The following is a 21,834-nucleotide window of genomic DNA, read 5'->3' as shown; positions in this document are numbered from 1 at the left end:
ACACTAATGTAATGTCTCAACATATACTTTAAATATTTCTTATCGACGGCTACTATATTTGCAAAATATAATTGAAAGAGACTCGATACGCATTTTCAAATATTAATAATAACATTATTATCAGTCATAAAAATGTAAATAACAGTTTGTGCAGAGAAAAGCTTGAAAAACGTTGCTTAACTAGAAAGGAGGAGATTACAGAACCGTACTTTATTTATACTCGATTTATAATCGAAGCTAATGCAATAGAGAACAATATTCAGCCGCAATTTGCAGTAATGTCAATTCATGTTTTCCACAAACGCGCGAATGCCTGAAATGTACATTTTCTGCGCTATTAATTCGCTTTAAATTCCCTATATTCGCAGCAATAAATGCGACGTTGCCATAATCTTATTTTCATTTCAATGGCGGTGAAAATGAAAACAAAGCAAACATATCAAAATCATTGTAATCACATTACAATTGCTGGCATGAGCGAATAATTTAGTTTTCATTGTTTCGCGCGTGCTCTTATATTCGCACTCTTTGCACTGGGACAATTATTTCGAAACATGCAGTCAGAAATCCGTTAATAACAACAAGCGGAAATATAAATACAATCTGCGGTTGTTAAGATAGTATTTGGATCCGTTTTCATTATGTCGGAAAACCAAACAACCGCGAGAATATCGTTTAATTAATTTATTGAAATGTGAATTTTAAGAAATGTGGTGTAGAAATTAACGAGTTTAAAATGTAGTAAATAAAATGAAGCGTTGATTATTGTGTCGATTGAAACGAATCTCAATTTACCATGATACCTCTACTTTGATTTGGTTTTCCTCTCAATTTCCCTTGAATTCAAAGACAATCGAATCGCCGTTAACGTTCGTTTCAAGGAAGTTTTATCGATCAAGCGTCCCATTCACTTTCTTTCTTAAAGTGAAACCCGTCCTGCAAGGACTCCTATGGCGCGAGGATATTTCCGCTTTCACGATGTTATTCACGGCTACTGCTCTTAAATTACACGTTCTGACAATGGACTCCTTTAACTGTTTATACTCTACGTTAAAGACGCAAGCGATAGCTGCATTCACATGCAGAAAAATGGTCGTATACTTAGAAACGATTGAAAAAAAGACTTTCTTAAAATAGGCCTAAATCTTGAATATTTTTAGATGATAAAAGTCTACTAAGCAATTACCAAAATGCATTTCTTTTTAACTTTACTATTGCTTGAAATGACAAAAACAGTACAAATATTCATGTTTTTCAAGTTTTTATCCAGGGCCATAACAAAAATTAGAAAGTTGCTATAAAAGAATGTGTCAGCCCTATCATACCAAACAGTTTTTGTAAAAATATTTTTTTCATAACATGGAACCTTCCTGAAATATTCCGCGTTTACACTTAAACGAGACACCCTTTATATAAACGCATATTCATGTCTGTCGCAATGTTCGTTAAAAAAAACACCGCGGTGTCCGCAGTCTGAAATGAAATATAGACAGCATTGCTGCTGCTAGCTCCGATGCTTTTTTAGTGCTCCTTCCTCTTTATACTTTTATACCATTCGTTATTTTCGCACGTATAATTGAGTTTCTATCCATATACATACCTCCACCTATACTCCTCCGCATGTAAATTAAAATTCAATTGACTCGAGCGATTCCTATTTTCCTTTCAAATTTCAATCCTCAGAACATTGTTCTATCCAAATAGTCAATTTTATAGTGCATTGCTTCACGTTTTCAAAAATTTGTAACTTTAAACTTTTTAAGCTTTTTTATGCGATGTTCTTTTTTTACATGATCTCCAATATAGTTGTAAAAATAGTAGCATAAAGATTCACCTTCTAAATAATAATACTTTTAATGCAATCTGCGGCTTTGTTAACGAGTTAATGAATAAAGTTGGCTGCGCGCGCACCAGGATTTAACCTGCTGTTACACGCGCGAACCAGCTGACTGAAGCCGGGTCGCAATTGCTTTGAACCAGGATCAGAGTAACGAACAAGGATTTTATGAATTTCCTATTAATTTAAAAAATATCAGAAATATTATTAATGGAAAACTCACCCATTCGGTTGTAAATGTTGTAATCCAGAAGTTGTAATCCACGTATGTTAAACGACACAGGTTACAATGACGTTCACTTTCACTGTCATAGCAATGGAGACTATGGTTTTAAAGAAATCTGAGATGCTCTGACGAAAAACAGCGCTTCCAAACTGCAATTAATTTAATGTACCAGTAGTTGAAAGTATAGATTTGATTGGATTTGACCGCATGATACTTAACACTTTAACGACCGATCGTTTTTGAGGCTGCCACTCAGTAAGTACCGGTTTAGTTGCGCGCGCATTTACTCCCAGTACCAGCTAAATTTTCGCTATTCATGGTGTTGTGTTAATATTATAATTGATAAAGATATGGAGAGGTTAGTATACAACTATTGCGAAAACAGTAAATCCCACTATACGGTCGGCATATAATCAACGACGTTGACGCCGCGTAATTATAAAAACAACAACCCACTGTACGAAAACCGTCGATAACTAAAAGCCAATTAACCTCTTAGTCACGGCAGGATTTTGCGCAAATAAAGTTTTTCGTAACTAAATTACGATTTTCTCTTAATATACATGTATATATTTTCCGTATATCTATATATAGTATTAATTACATATGTTCTTTCCTTAATGTATTGTATATACACACTTTCACTTTAATTGTTTACTTTAATAATTAATAAAACAAGTGAGTAAAGCACAAAACATGCACGAAAGCCACCATAGTGGTGCATCGTGCCTGAGAGGTTAATAGGCTAGCGGTCGATAAGCGTTGACACTCGAAAAGTCGATTAATAGGCTAGCGGTCGATAAACGTTGGCAATCGAAAAGTCGATTAATAGGCTAGCGGTCGATAAACGTTGGCAGTCGAAAAGCCGATTAATAGGCTAGCGGTCGATAAAGTGTTTTAAGAATACATTTTCTCGTGTAAAGGTTAACAACGAGGCCCGAGCGAAGACCGTCGAGAATATTTGGATAATCACGGAGAGCCTGAACGTTCTTTACCGCGAGAACTGGACCAGGCTGGCCGCACAGGAGATCGCACGTTTTCAGGATCAACTGGTGAAGAGGATCATCGACGACATGAAGGCGACCCAGAACGTCGGGACCTACGTTGGAAGTTCGGCCAGCGATCCTGTGACCGAGCGACGTGCCCCAGAGTACGAATGGAACTTCGCCAAAGCGTTCCTGTATTCTCTCACGGTGGTGACTACGATCGGTAAGTACTTAACTGCATTAACGTGATATTAGGTGTCATGGCGGACGTCGTCCCCTCATTGAATTCGTGACTCGATTACTATAACTTCGGTATCAGCAACTGTTCCGAATGGAACGCTGGTTACGTAGTTGACCGAACGTGATCACGGTTATTTTTTATTCTCAGAAAAAGCTTTCAGAATCGTTATTAACACTCGAATAGCGAATCTTATTGACAAAAATATAACTGATAAGGAGAGATCATATCTGTGAGCTTGTCGATTTTAATGAAACTTTTCGTGGAGATTCTAGAAACAAAATAAGGTTCATTTCTGACAAACAGTATTCAACATATCATTTTTGGATTTCTCTATATACAGGATGACCCATTTACATGTCTTTTAGTTTTTCAAAAGTTAGTTAGTTAGTTCTTTTAGTTTGACAAAAATTGAATTCTTTGGTAGAAAAATATTAGCAGGTTTATTGAATCTTTGTAATTATAGATCCAATTGTTTATATCATAAATGTTCTGAAAAGCTGCCATTTTCGACTGTATTGTATTTGACGAGATAGGTAATAATTTGAGGAAGCATGATCTAGAGAATAGACAAGATGAGGAAAACCTTTCCATTCTAACTATGATATGTATTCAGCGGTGGTTTTAGTAGCCTGCGGCATAGCTGCAGCATCACTTTCAATCATTTCAACGCCACCAACGGGTATTCTAACCGAAATGAAACTCTGTTAATTTCTACCAATAAAATTGGACTCCTAAATCTCGTTAAAACAAAATGATAATTCTTGAAAAAAAATTCTCTTCGCCTTCTTTCTTGTTTATTTTACTCTTTTTTGATGTTGTAATTACGTACAGCCCTCTCCAAAAGTATTAGGACGTCTTCTTTATTAGTAAAAATTGTAATATTTCATTCACTTTAAATAGTTTCTGCAAATGTGCAATACAGTAAGTAAAACAGTACATATTGTACAGTACATGTACTATTGTAAAATAAAGAAAAAAGATCTAGTCGGGGTGTTCTTTCGTTAGGGAGGCGTCCACCTTTAATTTTACAAAAATCGAAACCCCCAAAACCAGTGCATTCGGTCTTCATAAACACAAAAATATTTTCGAGGAGACAACAGATTTTGTATTACTATCTATAGTAAGCTAACACGCAAAGTAATTGGAGTCAGGACAGCGGAATGAACTCGAATCGCTGCTTAAAAATATTTCCATTATTCGTGCCAAATCAGAATTTGTGCTGGCATGCAATCAGCGGAATAACCATTGAACGTAAGAATAGGGAATTTATCGTCAATATTTCCCGTGGACTGTCTCGTTTCGTAGAGTGGAAACCAGGCCAAGAAAATTGCAAACGTTGCAGCGCGATGTAATTAGTAGGTCGGTGGACCAACGCGGACGCGGGTAAACTTTGAGGGGCCGCTCAGAAACGAATAATTACTGGAGGCAAATACTATACATTTCGAGACGGCGGGCACCGAGGCAGCCAGTAACACAAGATAGCGATAATGGCACCGCCGCGGCGGCGATAGCGAAGATACTTATCTCCTCTGATTTCAGCTCCCACCCGCTTTTGCCCGAGTACATTATTTAACCTGTTAGGCGGCGAGTTCTTACGAGCGTGTAATCTCGTCGCCAAACTCCTGGTATTTCGTTTCCGTGATTTTTGCCGACCGATTGAAAATTTCTCGCCCGCCCGAAATTAACTTGCACAATTTGCTGCGATGCTCTGGAGCCGCGCCAACGTTTCATCGATAGTGTTTTACGGAGACTAGACAATTTATAGCCGTTTTTAAGCACGTAAAACACCCTACAATTTGTTATCCAATTATTTCTGTTTTCATGAAGAAGTGCATGGTTACGCGTCCTTTTAATCCCGAATACGATCATACTTTCATGATATAACTAAAAATCATTGAAACTTGTATTTTTCTGACACCGATGTCTGACTAATTGCAAGTTGTACTACTACAGCATTTTAACTCTTTGCACTCGAATGGCGACTCTGAGGCGCCATTAAAATTGTTATACCACGTTCTACAATTATTTTTACAGATATCACGAAAATTCAAATGTAAAAAGTTGTTAAAAGTGTAACTGCTATATGAATTATAAGACTCGATTTTATATAAATAGAATGCACCTTGTTATGCAGAATGGAAATGCTACGAGTCAGAGAAATTATTTTATATTTGTAGTTGAAATGTCTTCGAGTGCAAAGGATTAAATATTCTGAAATATTTGGCGGTAGTACTGTGAAATACATTAGGGTTTACAGTATCTTCAATTAGTGGAACCTATATTATTCTGAAAATTTAAACAAAGTTGGTTAAAATTGTTATCGGTAGAGTTGTGAGACATTGCAATTTACACTACATTTATCTGTTTGAAACTCACATAAGATTAACTGATTTCAACAACAATTTATCAATTTAAAACTGCAGAAAGATTAAACAAATTTTTAAATTTCAACGTATTATTGTCAAATTAATAAAATTACTAAAGAAAGAAAAAACTTTCTCTTGTGTTTCCAATTCTTATAATCGATGCACCCTATTCTTATTTTGCATAACAATCCATAGTCTACATGTAAGTTACTGATTATGACATCTGCAAAGTGCATCCTTCAACATTTTTGTCTCCTGTGCTCAGATAAAAAAGTTAAACAGCGCGAGTTTTTATATTAATTATATCATTCCAATACTACAATTAACCACCTGCACTATAATAACGAGTCAGGCTCGTGGTACAGATTTCATGCAAGTTCTAGTAAATATGAATATTATCAATTTATTTGGAATCGAAATAAAGAAAAATTCTTCTCTTGTCGGAGTCTAGAAACAAAAATACATGAAGGCAATAAAAGAAAGAAGAATTGTCTAGTCCTATTATTAAAAATATTAAGGACAAATAAGAACTAATCCACGCAGCGCGAAAGAAATTGTAATGCAAGGGGTTAAAACAGATTGTAGTCATTGTTTAGTAAACTAGTCTCTCTAACATTTAAAAAAAATTCAAGTTATTTAGTTCAGTATTTTAGAGGTGTATGAAAACATCCATGGGGTACGCTTAATCTTGATCCTCCTCCAGAAGACAAAATATTAGTCCGTGCAGTAGCAGTACGTGTTACGATCAAATATGAATAGATCAAGCGCTTGTTAAACCCCCTGGAAACGCGACGCAAGATTCAAAGTAGCGGAGCTCGCAGAACAGCCGGGCCTCGAAGACGAGTATGTTCCACCGCAGATACCATGTCCTTCAATAAACACCTCCCTCCCTCTCCCACCCCGCGGGTTGAAACGCGGGCGGCCAAAGCCGGGCCGAACAGTTTAAACAGACAATTAATCGGATGGCTAAACATTGAAGTAGGACGTGACGTTTCAAAGGTAAGTGGTCATCCCTTGCTAAATACGAAATGAGACGACGAAGAATTTCACGGCCGAGCGATCCTCGTTAAAACCTACTGGTTTCGCGCGTGCAGAAATCAAGCGATATTCGGTCGATAGGGTGGGGGGATGGGACACGGAATGGAAAAATAGCATGGAGGCAACGCGAGTCAACGGTCGCGGTACGAAACAGTGAGAGAGGGCGGCGGCCGGGGTGGGACAGTATGGCCGGCATCAATTTTTAAGGCAAACAAAGTCCAACATTAACGTGTAATGGCCACGATCCCGGTCGGGCATCTGTTGTCCGCTTTAAATATCGCAACAAGCCCAGCGCGGATCCGCCGCCCGACAATTCTAAAGCGTCCGGCTTACCGATGTTCGAACCGAGTGACGTCACGTCCGATCGTTTACTCTGGTTATTATTGAAACAGATTGGAAGTCTATGCGTTTTGTGGATATTACAAGAGAGGAAACGAGAGAGAGAGATAGAGAGAGAGAGAGAGAGAGGAAGAAGCGAGCCAGAAAAAATAGAGGTGAAACGAAATGGAGGGTTCGCTCACGGAGGAACAAACGGGGATACGAAGTAGCTTATCGAATTATCGTTGCGATATATAGTTTGCTTCCTCCTTTTCTGACTTTCTAATGCATCGGCAATTTCTGCTGCAGATATTCGTTACGGCTTACGCCATCGAACCTCTATACGTGTGCTTGCGTTGTATGGAAATCCTGCCCCGTAGCCGATCGCATTCGGTACATTAATGAAAAGAACAAAAATGCCTTTCTGATGCACTCGATCATTGATGCTCCGGCAGAGATAAACTCTTATTTATAGTGTAGAGTACTTTGGATTATCGTGCAAAAATTGGTTTTCCTGTTGATAAAGCAATGCATCAATTTTGTGAGTTGAGGATCAAGTAAAATTTCCAGCGCATAGCTTTCAATATTAATGATTTTATTGTTTAACGCTACGTTGCTGAAGTTAAGATTATGTTAAGTATCTGAAATAATCCTAAAAAGTCAGAAATACAGAGTGCCATTTAAAAAATGTTAAGGTGACATTGACTTTTAGTTGAAATACAATAATTATAATACTGATTAACTTTCATACGAAACATTTTTGGTCATACCATCGAAAGTGCTTGAAAAATCATGGCAATAATTATGTGCCACACTCTGTACTTCCAATATCCAGAATTGCAATAAATAAAATATGAAATTTATGATTACGCTACTAATGACGGTAGTTTCTGAAATGCAAATTAAACCTCTATCGAAAATGCAACCAGTATTACTGCCATTTAAATCTCTGTTAAAAATTCATCACAATTTAAGTCTCTATTAAAAATCTATTAGAAATAAATTTTCTATTTAAATTCCTATAAAAATGTATTTTAATTTGTTTTCACGAAAAATCTAGTTTAAATCTAGAATAAAAATCCATTATAATTAAATTTTATATTAAAAATATTGAACTACGCCAGAAGATAAAAATCTAAATTGGTAATAAAAAGTTTATATTCCATTTGATATATGATTTGAGAAATTTCCTTGACAGATATTTAGCGAAAATTGAAATTTAATTGATCCCTCGAGTATTTAAAACAATTCCTTACTTTGTATAGTATAATATATGCTACAGTTTATGAAAATAAAATGAGACATTTACTGTAAACGTATCGATAAACAGCAAATGATATTAACTGTAAATTCAAGTAACTACAAATAATGTTTTCCTAAATTTTTTCACATAAACCTTCAACGTTGCAGAAATTCATTAAGAGTTACCCGAAACAAATTTCATTGGAACATGTACCGTATTTATATCTCTTGTTTAATGAACATTGATTGTGTCGACAATGCCTGGTTAATTATTGCATTTCTGATGAATTTATACGTACTTTAATGCCTTCATTTTGTGCATGTATTGTGTATTCCATTTTGTAAAAATTCATTTTATGTATTTGTTGATTTCTTTTTGGCAAGTAAAGAAAGCTGCTTAAGCAATTTAAAAGTAAAGAAAGCTGCCTAAGCAATTTAAAAGTAAAGAATAAACTCACGTATAATTTTAAGTTTGAAATTAAATAAACAAAGGCATCGAGTTAAATAATTGTCTACTATTCAATGAAAAATAATAATTGTTCAATTCTTTGAAAATTTAAATAGAAAATCAACCTATGTACATATAATGTACAATTATAGTACAATACATTATAGGTAGGTAAGGAATTAAATTTATTTACAAGTGTACTTTACTTTCTATGGAATACTTAGAATGTTCCCCACCATTTTTCGCCCTACTATACTTCGAGATTTCTCCCTCCCCGTCCTATCAATTTTTATTTTCTCTGTTTTTTTCTATCCCATAAGCCCTTCCTCAACTTCTGTCGAACCTTTCTTTTGTCTTAATCCGTTCCTTAACTCCTCCTACAGTTTCTTTTACTTCCTTCTCCAGATTGAAAATGGCCGGTCGCAAGACGGGACAAATTTAAACTCCGATTTAAACTTTAAGGGAACCGTCGCTATCTTTACGATATAATAGATATATTACTCAATCCAATTATAAAGCGACGTCGAATACTTTGAAAATTGGGGAAATTTAGAACTGCGTATTTTCGCAAAATTCCGAATTGTAGTAATAATAGTAAAACTTAACAATTCATTAAATAATTAACCACTCCTTTTTACACAAACGTCAGTTATTTATAAGTAATAAGTAATATAATTATTATAAGTAATAATAAGTAATAAGTTATTACTCTCAAGTTAGTAAATGTTATATCGTTTACATTATTTTCTTATACAACGAGCACAATCGATAAATTGCGTGTAAAATTTGTTTCCCCGTTTTTGGAAGATTGCTTTCACAGGAAGATGATTTTAAAAACTCGCGCAAGATCTTCCAGTCTTTCGCTGGAGTAGCTCCCTTCGTAAAATATTTATGTATGCACAGTGTGTTACGAAAGATGCAGAACATTGAGATGACACTTTCCGTACACGCGGAAGATAGAATAAAAGAAAATGAAAATGAGATCCGAAAGGTATCTTAAAGCTATTTCACGGGAGAGCATTGAATTCTGTAATCAGGAAAGAGCATTATTGTATAAGTGGTATGCAGTGTTTCTATTCTGTTTACTTAAAAAGGAGACAACAAGAATGGAAGAGTGTTGAAAGGCAAGGGGTCGTTACACATATAATAAATGAGGAAGCAAAATTAGTATGAAGAACATACTTCATCCTTAAGAAACATTTTTCCAAAAACTCTTAGAGCTCACATAGTACACGTGTATAATATTTGTAGAGCGTACAATGCTTTACATAAAGATTTTTTGAATCAAATTAGTACACTCGTTTCACTATACATTACGTTAGAATATATAAATTTAATAGAGGTAACAAAACACTTGGGTGCTAGTGTACCAAGCATTGAATGAAAATTATATTATGTATTATTCCATGTACTTCTTGAGTTCAATCGCTTGGACAATTTGAGGAACATTGCAGATTATAATACCAAGTAGACGTTACGTAATTAATCAATTTTCTCAATTAAAAATGTACATTATTGTAAATCTGTTTAAACAATTAATCAGTTTTCTTATTATTATTATTAAAGCCACAGTTGTTTCGGAGAAATTATAATTAAATAATGCTGTAGAGTATTGGAGCCTTAATACGAGATTACCAATTACTGTGCCTTTGCTCTGTTTTTTGAAACAATTGGCTCTATATTTGTCGAATAAGACATATCAAATTTTTGTATTATTATTTTATATTATTTCCTCTTATTTACTTTTTAATGGAAATATTGAATATGTTTCATTCGACAAATATAAAACTAATTACGCCCGAAAACGAGGCAAAGGCACATCAATTGGTCAAAGAGTAAGCAACTCCACGACCCTATGTTTCGTACAACGTGTTATGACCATTCCCAAGTTTGGGTCAATCACAACTGCGCGCGCATTAACACGGAAACCAGTCCGAAATTAATTTCGGGAACCGTATCCACTAACCAGCATATGATTAAATCCTTCAACAAAAACATCATTCGCTTGGTTTCTCAGCCGTACTTTGACGATTGCTGAAACTCCATAGCAACAGCAGCAGTGCGTTTCCTGATGAAAATCTTGAAAGATTTTCGGTTATCAAATCCAAAACTCGAATTGAACTGAAAAACTGTAAACTTTCATAAATGTTAATTACTTAGCAAACTTTTATAAATGTAAATTACTTAAAAATTAATTTTAATAATTTTACCTAAAAATTACGTAGATATATCAAATTGAAGGTGCAAGAGTAATTATTTAATCAGTGCAATTCTATCTCTCTAACGATTTTCATTTATAACTAAATAATATAGCACTTGTTGAATCAAATTCACTGCCAGCATTATATATTTAAAATATTCTGATATGCCCACATATTATTATTTGACAATGATAGACTAAACGATGACGAAATACGTCATACGTGCGCGTACATTATTATTTGAGAATGTCGGAATAAATCAAAATAAACCCATAGATCACAAATATGAAGCCAGGCCATTGGACATACACAACGACGGCATGTATGTATAATGACAGTCATAAATACGCGACCTTTGTACGGATAATATAGAACAGTGTTGCCCATGTTCTATGATATGAAGAAAGAGGATTTATTAAAATGTGACATTTATAAATTCGTAAACTCGCTGACAGCAATAAACTTATCTTTTTCATATTATTTCTAAAGTATAAAGTCTATATCATAGACAATTACATAATGATCTTTAACAGATTTATTGTATACGTATTTTTATGCTATTCAACAGAATCTTATTTTACACTCAATTTATAAAAGTCAGTCATCAAATCAAATTACATTTCATCGAATAATTTTATTCCATTTCATTTTACTTTATATTTACCTTAAATTTCCGTGGAAACATGTGTATTTTATAACATCTAACGCATTGAACGATATTTCAATTGATTGCGTTCGTTATCGCTTTTAATGCCAGCCGAAAATGTTGCATCCACGGGAAGAAACTGAGCCAGGCATAATAATTTCGAAATTCATAACAGCAAACGAAAAAATGAAAGCTTTATTTCTTGAAAATGTTGAGAAAACTATTTTTCAGGAATGATCTATCTTTGTTCGTCGGTCATTTAAAATGTCGTTCGAAAAACCCGGGGAACCTTTTCCTACGAGAATGAAAAATCTGTAGTTTCAGGAATAATTACATTGAAATGTAACTTAGATGAGTGGGTAAATGAATAACGCGAAGTTACTGGTACGAAGCAATTTGCATTAACGTGTCGCACTTAATTATATTCCCGGGCGCGGTCGAGTACGAGCGTTGTCGTGTTTTGTCTCTTCGTCGGCGGGGTAGCCTCTTCTAAATTAACTCTTAGTTTTCCAACTAAAAGTTCTCGTCGACGTCCGGACAAGCTTCGGTGTTGTCTTCTTTATTCAGAGTAACGAACTTTTTAATTGGTTGCTTCTGTATTCGAAAAATTTGATCTACCGCCGCGTGTGTCGCGGTAACGAGTGGCTTTCCAGAACGGTATAAAGCGCGTCGCGCGCTGACAATTCGTAATGGTACTTTGCAAACGGAGATTACACGTTACTCGGTGACACTTTCGATTACCGTATCAACTTTTGCGATTAATATGATTAATTGATACGTCGACCACTTTTAAAGATGTTTCGTCTTTCATTCAACTTTTTTTGTACCATGGACGAGGATCGATTAATTTCCATGTAAATTCAATCGCAATACTGTCGTTTTATCCGAAGAGGTTTAATACCATTCTGTTCATTAAGGAACATTTGCATTTATAAACAAAAATATTCTAGTATAAATAGGTTCCGAAAATTTGTGAAATATTTTCAATAAACTCTTGAAGAACAAAATTATACTTGTGAATAATATTTATAAAGTTTAGACTGAATGTTTAGACTTATGAATATTTATATTCATCTTCTATATTATATCTTCTAAATGAAAACAAAATTTGTTTGTTCTGTTATCAAAATTTAGGAATACAAGCAAATAAATGGAGACGCAAAGAAGAACAAAAATTCTCTCGTTCTATTAAGAATATTATTAAACGTGAAGTAGTGTTGATTAATGTAATAGTGAAAAATAATGTATAGAATGAAAAATCTGTATATTTAGTATTTAAACGAAATCACACGGCGTGAAATAATAATGAGTATGGCTACATGAAACGGAATAAATACAATAAATTTAATATATGTAATAACTGCACCGTGGTTCTTTTATATAAGATAAAAATTATTCTTTCAATTTTCAACATTCTTAGTTTCTTTTCATTTCTTCGTTGCTTGAAATTACATACACTCATTTTATTATTCATAATTATTATTCATTGCACAAACATACAGTTTTGCACGAAGATAAAAAGTGTAACAATATTTCTGCAAAGAATCGAACTGGGACATTCGTTTAATTAACATTATTGGCATTGCATGAATAACTGTTACATGCTTCGAATTTTACCTCGGCGATATTGCATATTTTGTAAAAAGTAACGTGGCAAATAATGAACAATGTATAAGATAAAAATTCATATGACAGTTTTCGCCTGAATACTTTACACGGTAATTGGGTGCATTTATAATTCGCCATGCATATCGGAGATACCTCATCTGTTTATTTCTTATGACGGTTTTCATTCAGACTCTTTATCGATCCGCGGTACGCAAAACGAGCCGCACCCATGATGCGTCCAGGCAGGACGCTTCGTTTCTTATTTTACGTCAAATTCTCTAACGATTTTTATGCAAGGTACAATTTTTGTGTTAATAAATACCATTATGAACATCGTTTGCATACTATAATAAAATTTTCGATTTGGTCCAATTATAAAAATATAAGTGATTGACATATTCAAGCAGTAAATGTCTTAACATACGAATCGTACGAACTTTACTGACAAAAATATAACTGACTACTGACTAATAATTATTTGTAATTTTATTTATTAATTTCGTTCAAAATGTTTTTTAACATACTTGTTCTTGGAGTTATTTATCGTTTTACTTATTAGACATTTTCATTATACTTACTTCATATAAATATGCATGTTCATGCATTTATAATTTCTCTATTTGATATAGGAAAACTAAATGCATAGGACATGTTTCGTTTTTCGAATTTTAATTAATATATATTATAAATATAATAATTTAATATAATAATAAATATTATAAATAAAATAATTCATTAATGCGTATAAAGATTAGAATCTGCTAGAATTTTCTACATCAAATAAAGAAAATTAGAAGTGCGTAACATACATATTACATTGTATGTAGATGCAGTAACCGTACAATATGATGTATGTACGGTAATAATAAGTATTATAAGTAAGGAAATAAATATATGTAAGGAAATAATAAGTTTGTAATAAGTAAGGAAATAAATATATGTTTTTATAAGTATATCATACTTAAAGCGATTTAAAACTTGAGTAAAATGAAGTGAATAAAAAATTGTTTAACATCCATCATTTTAATCGGGACCCAAGCTTTCCTTTTGTATTCTAATTATGTATACTACTCGCACGAATGTATGAAAACTAAGAAAGTATACAAAGTGTACGAGAAGAGGTCGTTTAAACCATTTTTAAAGCCACTTATAGCAGTCTTTGTTTTAATTTTTCGAAAAATTAAATTAATTAGACATCTTTTGAAAGATGTCTCGCTTTCTCAACGAATGATCAACTTTACTCATTGTTCTCGCAAGTCGAACACTACTTCGATATCGTTTGAATATTTCTGAAGAATTTGTCTCGGAAACAAGAATTAATTCACAATCAGCGAGGACCGAGCCACCGAACGGAATTTCATGAGAATTTCATTTGGCCACAAGTTTCTAAATACTCGGGGGACCGGACTATCTTAACAAAAGTTTTCCCAGGACCTGTAGCTGTTTGTACAACGGAGCCGTTCGCAAATATCGCGCGCGACACTTACGATAAATCTGGTCCAGCCCTCGGGCACATAATCCGGTTTACGTATCACGGGAGACGAATCGTCCGTTTGTATTTTCTCGATATAAGGTCGCATGAATATTTGGTCGATTGCCTCTCCGCGCGGGGCCTGTGTGTTATGTATTCAGAAAACAGTCCGAACGCTGCTGGACGAGGACCAACCACCGGAGAATACGGATCTCCGGGATCAAACACAATCTTTATCTCCTCCGAGGATATCTCTTGTACATGTACTGCTCTACCTACACTCCCAAAGAAATAGATAGCACACGTGTACTATCTTTAATTTCTCGCGTTATAATTATGGCACAGGAAATGTGCCAACGATACAGAAAGACTACCTTCTACTAATATGTAACACTTTATATGTATATTCGCACTCTGTAGTTTTTGGGAAATCAACTCCGAAATATCGTTGAACGATTAAAGTGACAAATTCCACACACTTTGAATTATAATACGCGATTGCTTAAAGGATCCAGTTCCTTGCTTTAAAAGTTAGGAATTGTGAAATAAAGGATGCAAAGCCGGTGATTTGACCGGCAGGTTCACAGTTAATTTTAATTCCCCTGAAAATTCATTACAAGCCCGCGTCGGATAATTCATTTCTAGTCGAACAAACTGTCTCGGCAGCACGGGGCTGTCAGTCTTCGCAGCATCGCATAAATCACCATTAAATTAGCCCCGCGTTTGGTCCCGATGCATCACGCCAGGGCGAAATCCACACCATTCGCAATATAATAGATGCTGGCTGCGCGTTTTCAGGTTTTGTCGGATCTTGTTCCCTGGCAGGAGCAGGCTTCGAATGACGATAGTCAGAGGCCCGAGGGGTGGGAATCCATTAATCATCTCGGCTGGTTACTTTCACGTCGTCGTAATCTCCACACTTGCGTTCCACTATTCGTCGTCAAGGTTGTCGCGCATCCATAGCGGTGTTTTTTTCAAGAGAGAGAGAGAAAGAGAGAGAGAGAGCGGGCTGAAGAGTGGCAACGCGAGAGCCAGCAGCCCCTGATCCCGTGGTTCTTGAGCCTGGCCGTCGCATTTTTCTCTCCTCTCATCTCAGCTGCTTTTTGTCGGGTACACTACGGCATTTTGCACGGACACTATAATTTCTTCCGCCGTTTTCTGTCGGTGTCGCACGCAGTCCGAGAAACGACGGGAATGGAAGGATAGGACAGGCTTTTCTGCGACATCGACAACCAGCAGCGACACCGGCACACCGGCGCGGCGCCGGCACCGGTACCCCAGCACGAGCACCGGCCTGACGAGGACCAAAGGCGGCCTTTCATTCTCGGCAGTTTCACGAATTTTAATCAGAGGATTCGAGGCGTCCTAAGACGGTCGGTGGCATTCGACCTCTCCCTGACTCGCTAATGGATTGCTAGGCGAGAAGAGGTCGCGGACTAATCGCAATTTTGTTCTCCGTTTCGGTGCCGTGTTATCTCATCGACCTTTCGCCTTCCCAGCACCCCTCGTTGCCTCGTAACACCCCCTTTTCTTTTCCCTCTGACACGGCTGATTGCACTTCAATATTGCAAATCGGTGCTCGGACGTGCCGTGCCGCGTCGCACCGCCCGCGTACCTTTCGTTCGATAGAAAATCGAATAGCACGGAAAAATTCGAGTGTACTCGGTTTTAGCTAAAGATTGCGAATTAAGGGAATACTGGGTCGGAGGGTGTAGAATATTCGAGGAAGATTGCGAGTCTTCCAGGCATGACGCGAATCCTGTCGAAAGTTGAACGGTCCAAGACGTCGATTAAAGCAGAAATCGATGGAACCTTATACACTCCGACACAAAAATATGGCTCCCGCTTTAAAATTAATTTAATTTTTATTTATTTAATACTATTAACAACCATGATTTTGTTTTTATACGTTCTCGCAAAAAATGCCACTGTGAACATGCACGAATGAAGTGGAATTAAATTTTACCAGTGTGTACAACTCTATTTGGAAGGAAAGAATTTTTAAGGAAATATTAATAATTCTATATAGCAATAAGTTGACAAATGATATTTGATGGTTAATATTTTGTGACTTCACATTTAAAAACAGCCATCATTCTCTCTGACAAAGATTTATTCATTAACCCCTTGTCGTACTTTAACGAGTCAGCAACATCTCTATCGAATGAATACTATACTCTTTATCAAACAGCAACAAATCGTTGTAAAATAAAAGAAAATATAAAAACGCTACGAACTTATTCCCCAAGCCAATATTTTCAGTGAGAAGAATTGGCGTCAAGAAATGCGATGATATTTGGAAAACGCCTCTTTACATTATCAGGATTTTACTATCGTTGACAAATGAGTGTCGATTATTGGACGATATAAACTTCGCTGTGCTAATTACACATATAATCGAGTAGCATGGAAACTGCAGAGTAAACAGAATAACAGGACGAAGTTGAAAGCTGGCATTACACCGGCCGTTAATCGGTCAACATTCATTTGTCAACTAGACGGCAGAAATCAGACAATGTGAAAGAGCTTTACTGTAACAGTTGGTTTGTTTTAACTCCCAACGTTCTATACATACGTGCAAATTATCGGACTTTTGTACGCGATACTGCTACTACGCGTTCGATACTACTCTTTTATTTTAAATTTATTAAAAAATAATTTCATCTCTTTAATCAATACTTTTTATTTATCAATATTAATCAATATTAAGCAAATATTAAAATATTCTTTAAAACTCATTTTTTAATTGTCAAGGCAGGATATCATTGGTCATTGAACTCGTCTTGATGCGAATAACAATATCATGCTATAAAAAGTAAACATTACTAATCAACGAAATATGTATATATGATCTTGAAAATCAATAAAATAACCTTAGTAGAAAGATTTCCTTTTTACCATCAGTTTCAATTCGACTAAATCACTCCCTATATATATAACAATAGATTCCAATTATTGAATTACAATTATTATTATTATTATTATAAATAGCAATCTAGGTTAATGGTACAAGCTTCTACGAGTAGAAGATTTTGTAGTATACCCGATTATTACTAATTAATTGTAAAAGGTCGTTTTCGTCTTACCTTAACAATTTTTGTACGTAAATTGCCGAGATACGTCGATTTTCTTATCAAGCCTCCTAGAAACAAGCGACAACTTAGGTTAGCAGAACAAGCTGAAAAGTTAGGTGAAGCCTTTGGGAAGCTAGATCAAAGTAGACCGAAGCGCCTGGCATCGGAGGCTTAATAAAAACGAAAAAATGTTCAACATGTAATAACGAGGTTCTTCATATGACAAGCTCGATCAGCATTAATATTCTTAAACGGAAACCGAGGCTCCCGGAATATTTCATATATTACGTCGCTCAACGGTGAATATCGTAAAAGGCAATGCTGACGGTAAAAAATAACCGAAGCTACCGACGTACGTGGAACATCGCTTAACTGTACCATCCAGATTATTATAAAATTCGCACGTAAGGTAATCCTTAAACGAACGTTTCACATTTATTTCATCATTCATGTGGAGAGTGGAAAAATCTTTATAGGAAAAAATATAACAATTTTTCTGAACATCATTGTTATTCTCTTTAAAAACGTATTTCAACAAAGAGTTTATTTCCTATTATAATTAATAAATAGTAATAGTTAATAATAAATAGTTATTATTAGATTTTGGATTATATACATTTACAAATACTGTGACTTACGTTCCATTAATTCCATTAAAAAAAGAAATACACGTTTACCTTTTTATAAAAACATACACGTTCCCTTTTTATATAATCGTTGAGGACAATTTTTACCTTGTAAATCCACTCTCTAATTATTAATGCCATTTTCCTGTTTATTCTAGTATTAACTACACCAGCAAAACATAATGTAGTTTCTGCATTTCATTTCTTGTATCTAATACGGAATAAATGTTCGAATATACAGTGTGTCTCATTTAAATATCTTGATAAATTAAAACAATGGAAAAATATATCAGTTACAAAAATTACGGAGTTTAAGAAAATTCAGAATATAATATAAATGATATTCCTGTAAGTGAAATTTATGGCATATAGTATTTTTGATGTTCAATTTCGTACGGAAATATTTAGTGTGCAATTATATTTGAAATCGTGATTTCTAGTGGCCGACTTCTAACCTGCGCAGAATCAATGGTTCCTGCTGGCAAAGACATGTAGCACGTTGTTGCCGTTTAAAACAATTCTTGATTGTTGCTACTTTGTTCCTCTGGAACGGAGCATCAATCGAATCCAATAGCGCAGCACGGGCAACCGAGCAAACAAAAAGAGAAAAAGAAGTAACAGCGTTTGAGAGGATCGCGGTGAAGTTTCGTAATGGCAAAGAGGGCTGCCTTCTCCTTTCGTGTTTCGTTGAATTCGAATGACTTCGTCCTGCTTCTCGCTTTTCCTCGTATCTTTCCCTACTCCCGTTTCTTTTGCGTTACGCAGCTAGCCCCTCATCTTTCACGCGTTACAGGCGCTCGCCATCGACTTCGTTGCTGTGCCCACCCTTTCGCCACCGTAAAATTCCTATTTTCATTTTCTATTTGCTTCGGCCCTAGCACAGCCACCGCTGCAAAGTCTATCGTATCGAAAGCAATTTAACGTAATTCCAATTGGGAGTTGATCGCGTTGTGGCGGAGTGGGAAGCCTCGATTTTGTTCCTCGCTTTTTCTTTCCTCATCAGGAAAAACGAAGAACCGATCGATTTTTGCCAGTTTCGTATACACCAAACAAATTTGGGACACTCACTCTTCGATTAAACTGAGGTTTTTCAAAATGATTTTACACTCCGAGTGAGATTAATTTTATTTCATTCATTAACTTATTATTAACCCTTTTGTAGATCATATTCAACTGTTCGTAAATGAAATAATCCTTTTGTTGATCATATTTTTATTTGTGAACTTCTTTCTAATTAATTATTTTGTAAATCCCCCTTATGATGGGTGATTGTATTATTATCCATATTATTCATCCATAAATCAAAGTAGACCATTTTCTTCTGAGTTGTTAAAGTGAATTGATATACTTATTTGTAAAAAATTACTAATTTAATTACAAACAATTACTTTGATAATAAAATATAAAATATCACCCAATTTTAAAATTTGATATGAGTTTTAATAAGTGAATAAGTGAATTTCAATTGCTAAAAGGTAAATTTAACGAAGTAAAGGAACAATTTAATAATTTCATTATATTACTTATAATTTCATTATGTCATAAGCTCAGTGGAATTTGACAAGCTTGAAATACATGTCTGTGTAGTTCTCGTTTTTAAATATTGCACAAACATCCATAGTTTAATCATAATCTACAAAAGGATTAATTTGGAGTGCAACAAAGTTGAAGCTATCGATTCACGAAAGGATTAATTCGTAGTTGAAAACCTGTACACCACCACCACGTGCTTGTGACTTTCGCACATTGATTGTCACACGTGTGGCATGTGCGGCCAGTACTACTCTTTGAATGAGATTTAGAAAGTTTGCGTCGTGACATATTCGAGCACGCTAGATTTCATTAGGATTTGCAGCACGGCCGAGGATTAAAGAAGCAATCGCTACCAATTTGAACTTTCTACGTTCGGTTTTCCTAACTAAACTGCTTTAAAGTTGCGAGATTTTCTGGTTCCGTGGAATAGCAGCGAACGTGTCGAAATACCTTCTAAACATGGTGCGAAGTAAGGTTTCAAATTGCATTTTCCATACCAAATCTATCTCACATTGCGTATTTAAAAATAACAAGTTGAAATTATTTTGCTGATAAATATTGCTAGTTTTGAATTTAGGACAGACTTATCAATTTGACAATTTCTATTAACCCTTAGGAAAATAAATTGTGTGTCAAATGTATATAGAAATTATATATTGGATTGGGATGACATTTTTTATGCTTTTAAAATTTAATTGACTATGTTATACCAGTACCATTTTGCCAAATTTTTGCCGCTATTCAGTGACGAAAATAGTTCACTGTAAAATTTAGTCTAGTCAATTTAATGACAAATTTGGGACAGATTGTGACATAATAAAATAAGGAAATTTACTAATAAATTTAGAGATCCGTTAGATTTGTATGGCTTGTATATAATTTCTGTTCAAAAGTATTATTTTTTTCAATCTTCCTTTTCTCAGAAACGAAGCCTTCAATGAGAAAAATGTTAACCTTTTTTCGATTTATATTTACATGCAAAATTATCCACAATTTTTCATCTACCATGTGCAGAAGTGACATGATTTTTTAAACTTTAAAAAAATAAAAAGTTAAACTTTTACATTAAATTTTATCACAGTTTATTAAGTAAATCAAATTTTATTAAAATCTTCGACGTGTGAAAAGTTTAAAAATATAATTATTATAATAAAGTTCGCACCACTATAAAAATGAGCGAAACAAATCTTTCTCTCGTTTATCCTTTTGAATGACCTTATTGATATTTCCTCGACTCTACAAATGCGAATAGAGATATTTAGTTCCGTTTCTCGTGAGCCGCCCTTTACACGAATGATCGATCGTTTCTAGAATTGTAGCCCTCGCAGGATATATTTTTTTAATCTCGTTTGCTCCGTTCCTCCACCCGTCGTCTCTCAGATTCCCCGCCGGCTTCCTTTCCGCGACATTCTCGGTCGAGGGTAACTTTCCGATTACGTTTCTTCTTCCGACGGCCATGCTTCATAAATTGTAGATTGAATAGGTGAAACGAACATCTGAAAATATATCTCCCCTAATTTTTCTTGTCTCGCTGAACGTACATACATACATACGTGGACGATCTCCACGGTTTTTCTGTATCCTAACCCCAGTGGAGCGAGGCCCGCATTACGAGAGGGAGAACATTTCTTTATATTGTACTTCACTTGAACCCTCCCTCGGTTTCCTAGCGCCGATTCGTTTTTATTTACTTCGCGAGAAATATTGATAGTTTCCTAGTAAACGTCTCTAGCACCGCTACAACCTATTGTCCAAGAAAAATCCGTAGAAAGAAACGGTTTTTATAACGTGGAAATTGTTGCAAAATTCTGTTGCTAGTCAATGGTGATTCAGGAAATAAATTATTTTAACGTAGAACATTCTCGTGTGGATAATATTGTTAACGCGTTAATATTTTGACAAGTTTAACTTAATTCAATTTTCCTTGTATTTTTAGAATATTAAATAGTTACGGTATTATCCAGTATGCTAAG

General features: G+C 35.0%; 1 protein-coding gene across 1 annotated transcript in view; it reads left to right on the top strand.

Annotated features, from left to right (window-relative positions):
* Nucleotides 1–21,834, top strand: part of LOC144472360 (potassium channel subfamily K member 6) — a 98,436-nt gene that overhangs the window by 1,424 nt on the left and 75,178 nt on the right. The window contains exon 2 of the mRNA XM_078185367.1: nucleotides 2,987–3,272. Within this exon, the coding sequence (XP_078041493.1) occupies nucleotides 2,987–3,272 (286 nt within the window). The remainder of the gene's footprint in view (nucleotides 1–2,986; nucleotides 3,273–21,834) is intronic.

The sequence above is a fragment of the Augochlora pura genome, chromosome 7, assembly GCF_028453695.1.
Source record: "Augochlora pura isolate Apur16 chromosome 7, APUR_v2.2.1, whole genome shotgun sequence".
In the NCBI taxonomy this organism is placed as follows: domain Eukaryota; kingdom Metazoa; phylum Arthropoda; class Insecta; order Hymenoptera; family Halictidae; genus Augochlora; species Augochlora pura.
The sequence above is the reverse complement of the archived record's forward strand: the minus strand, read 5'-3'. Positions and strand labels throughout refer to the sequence as shown.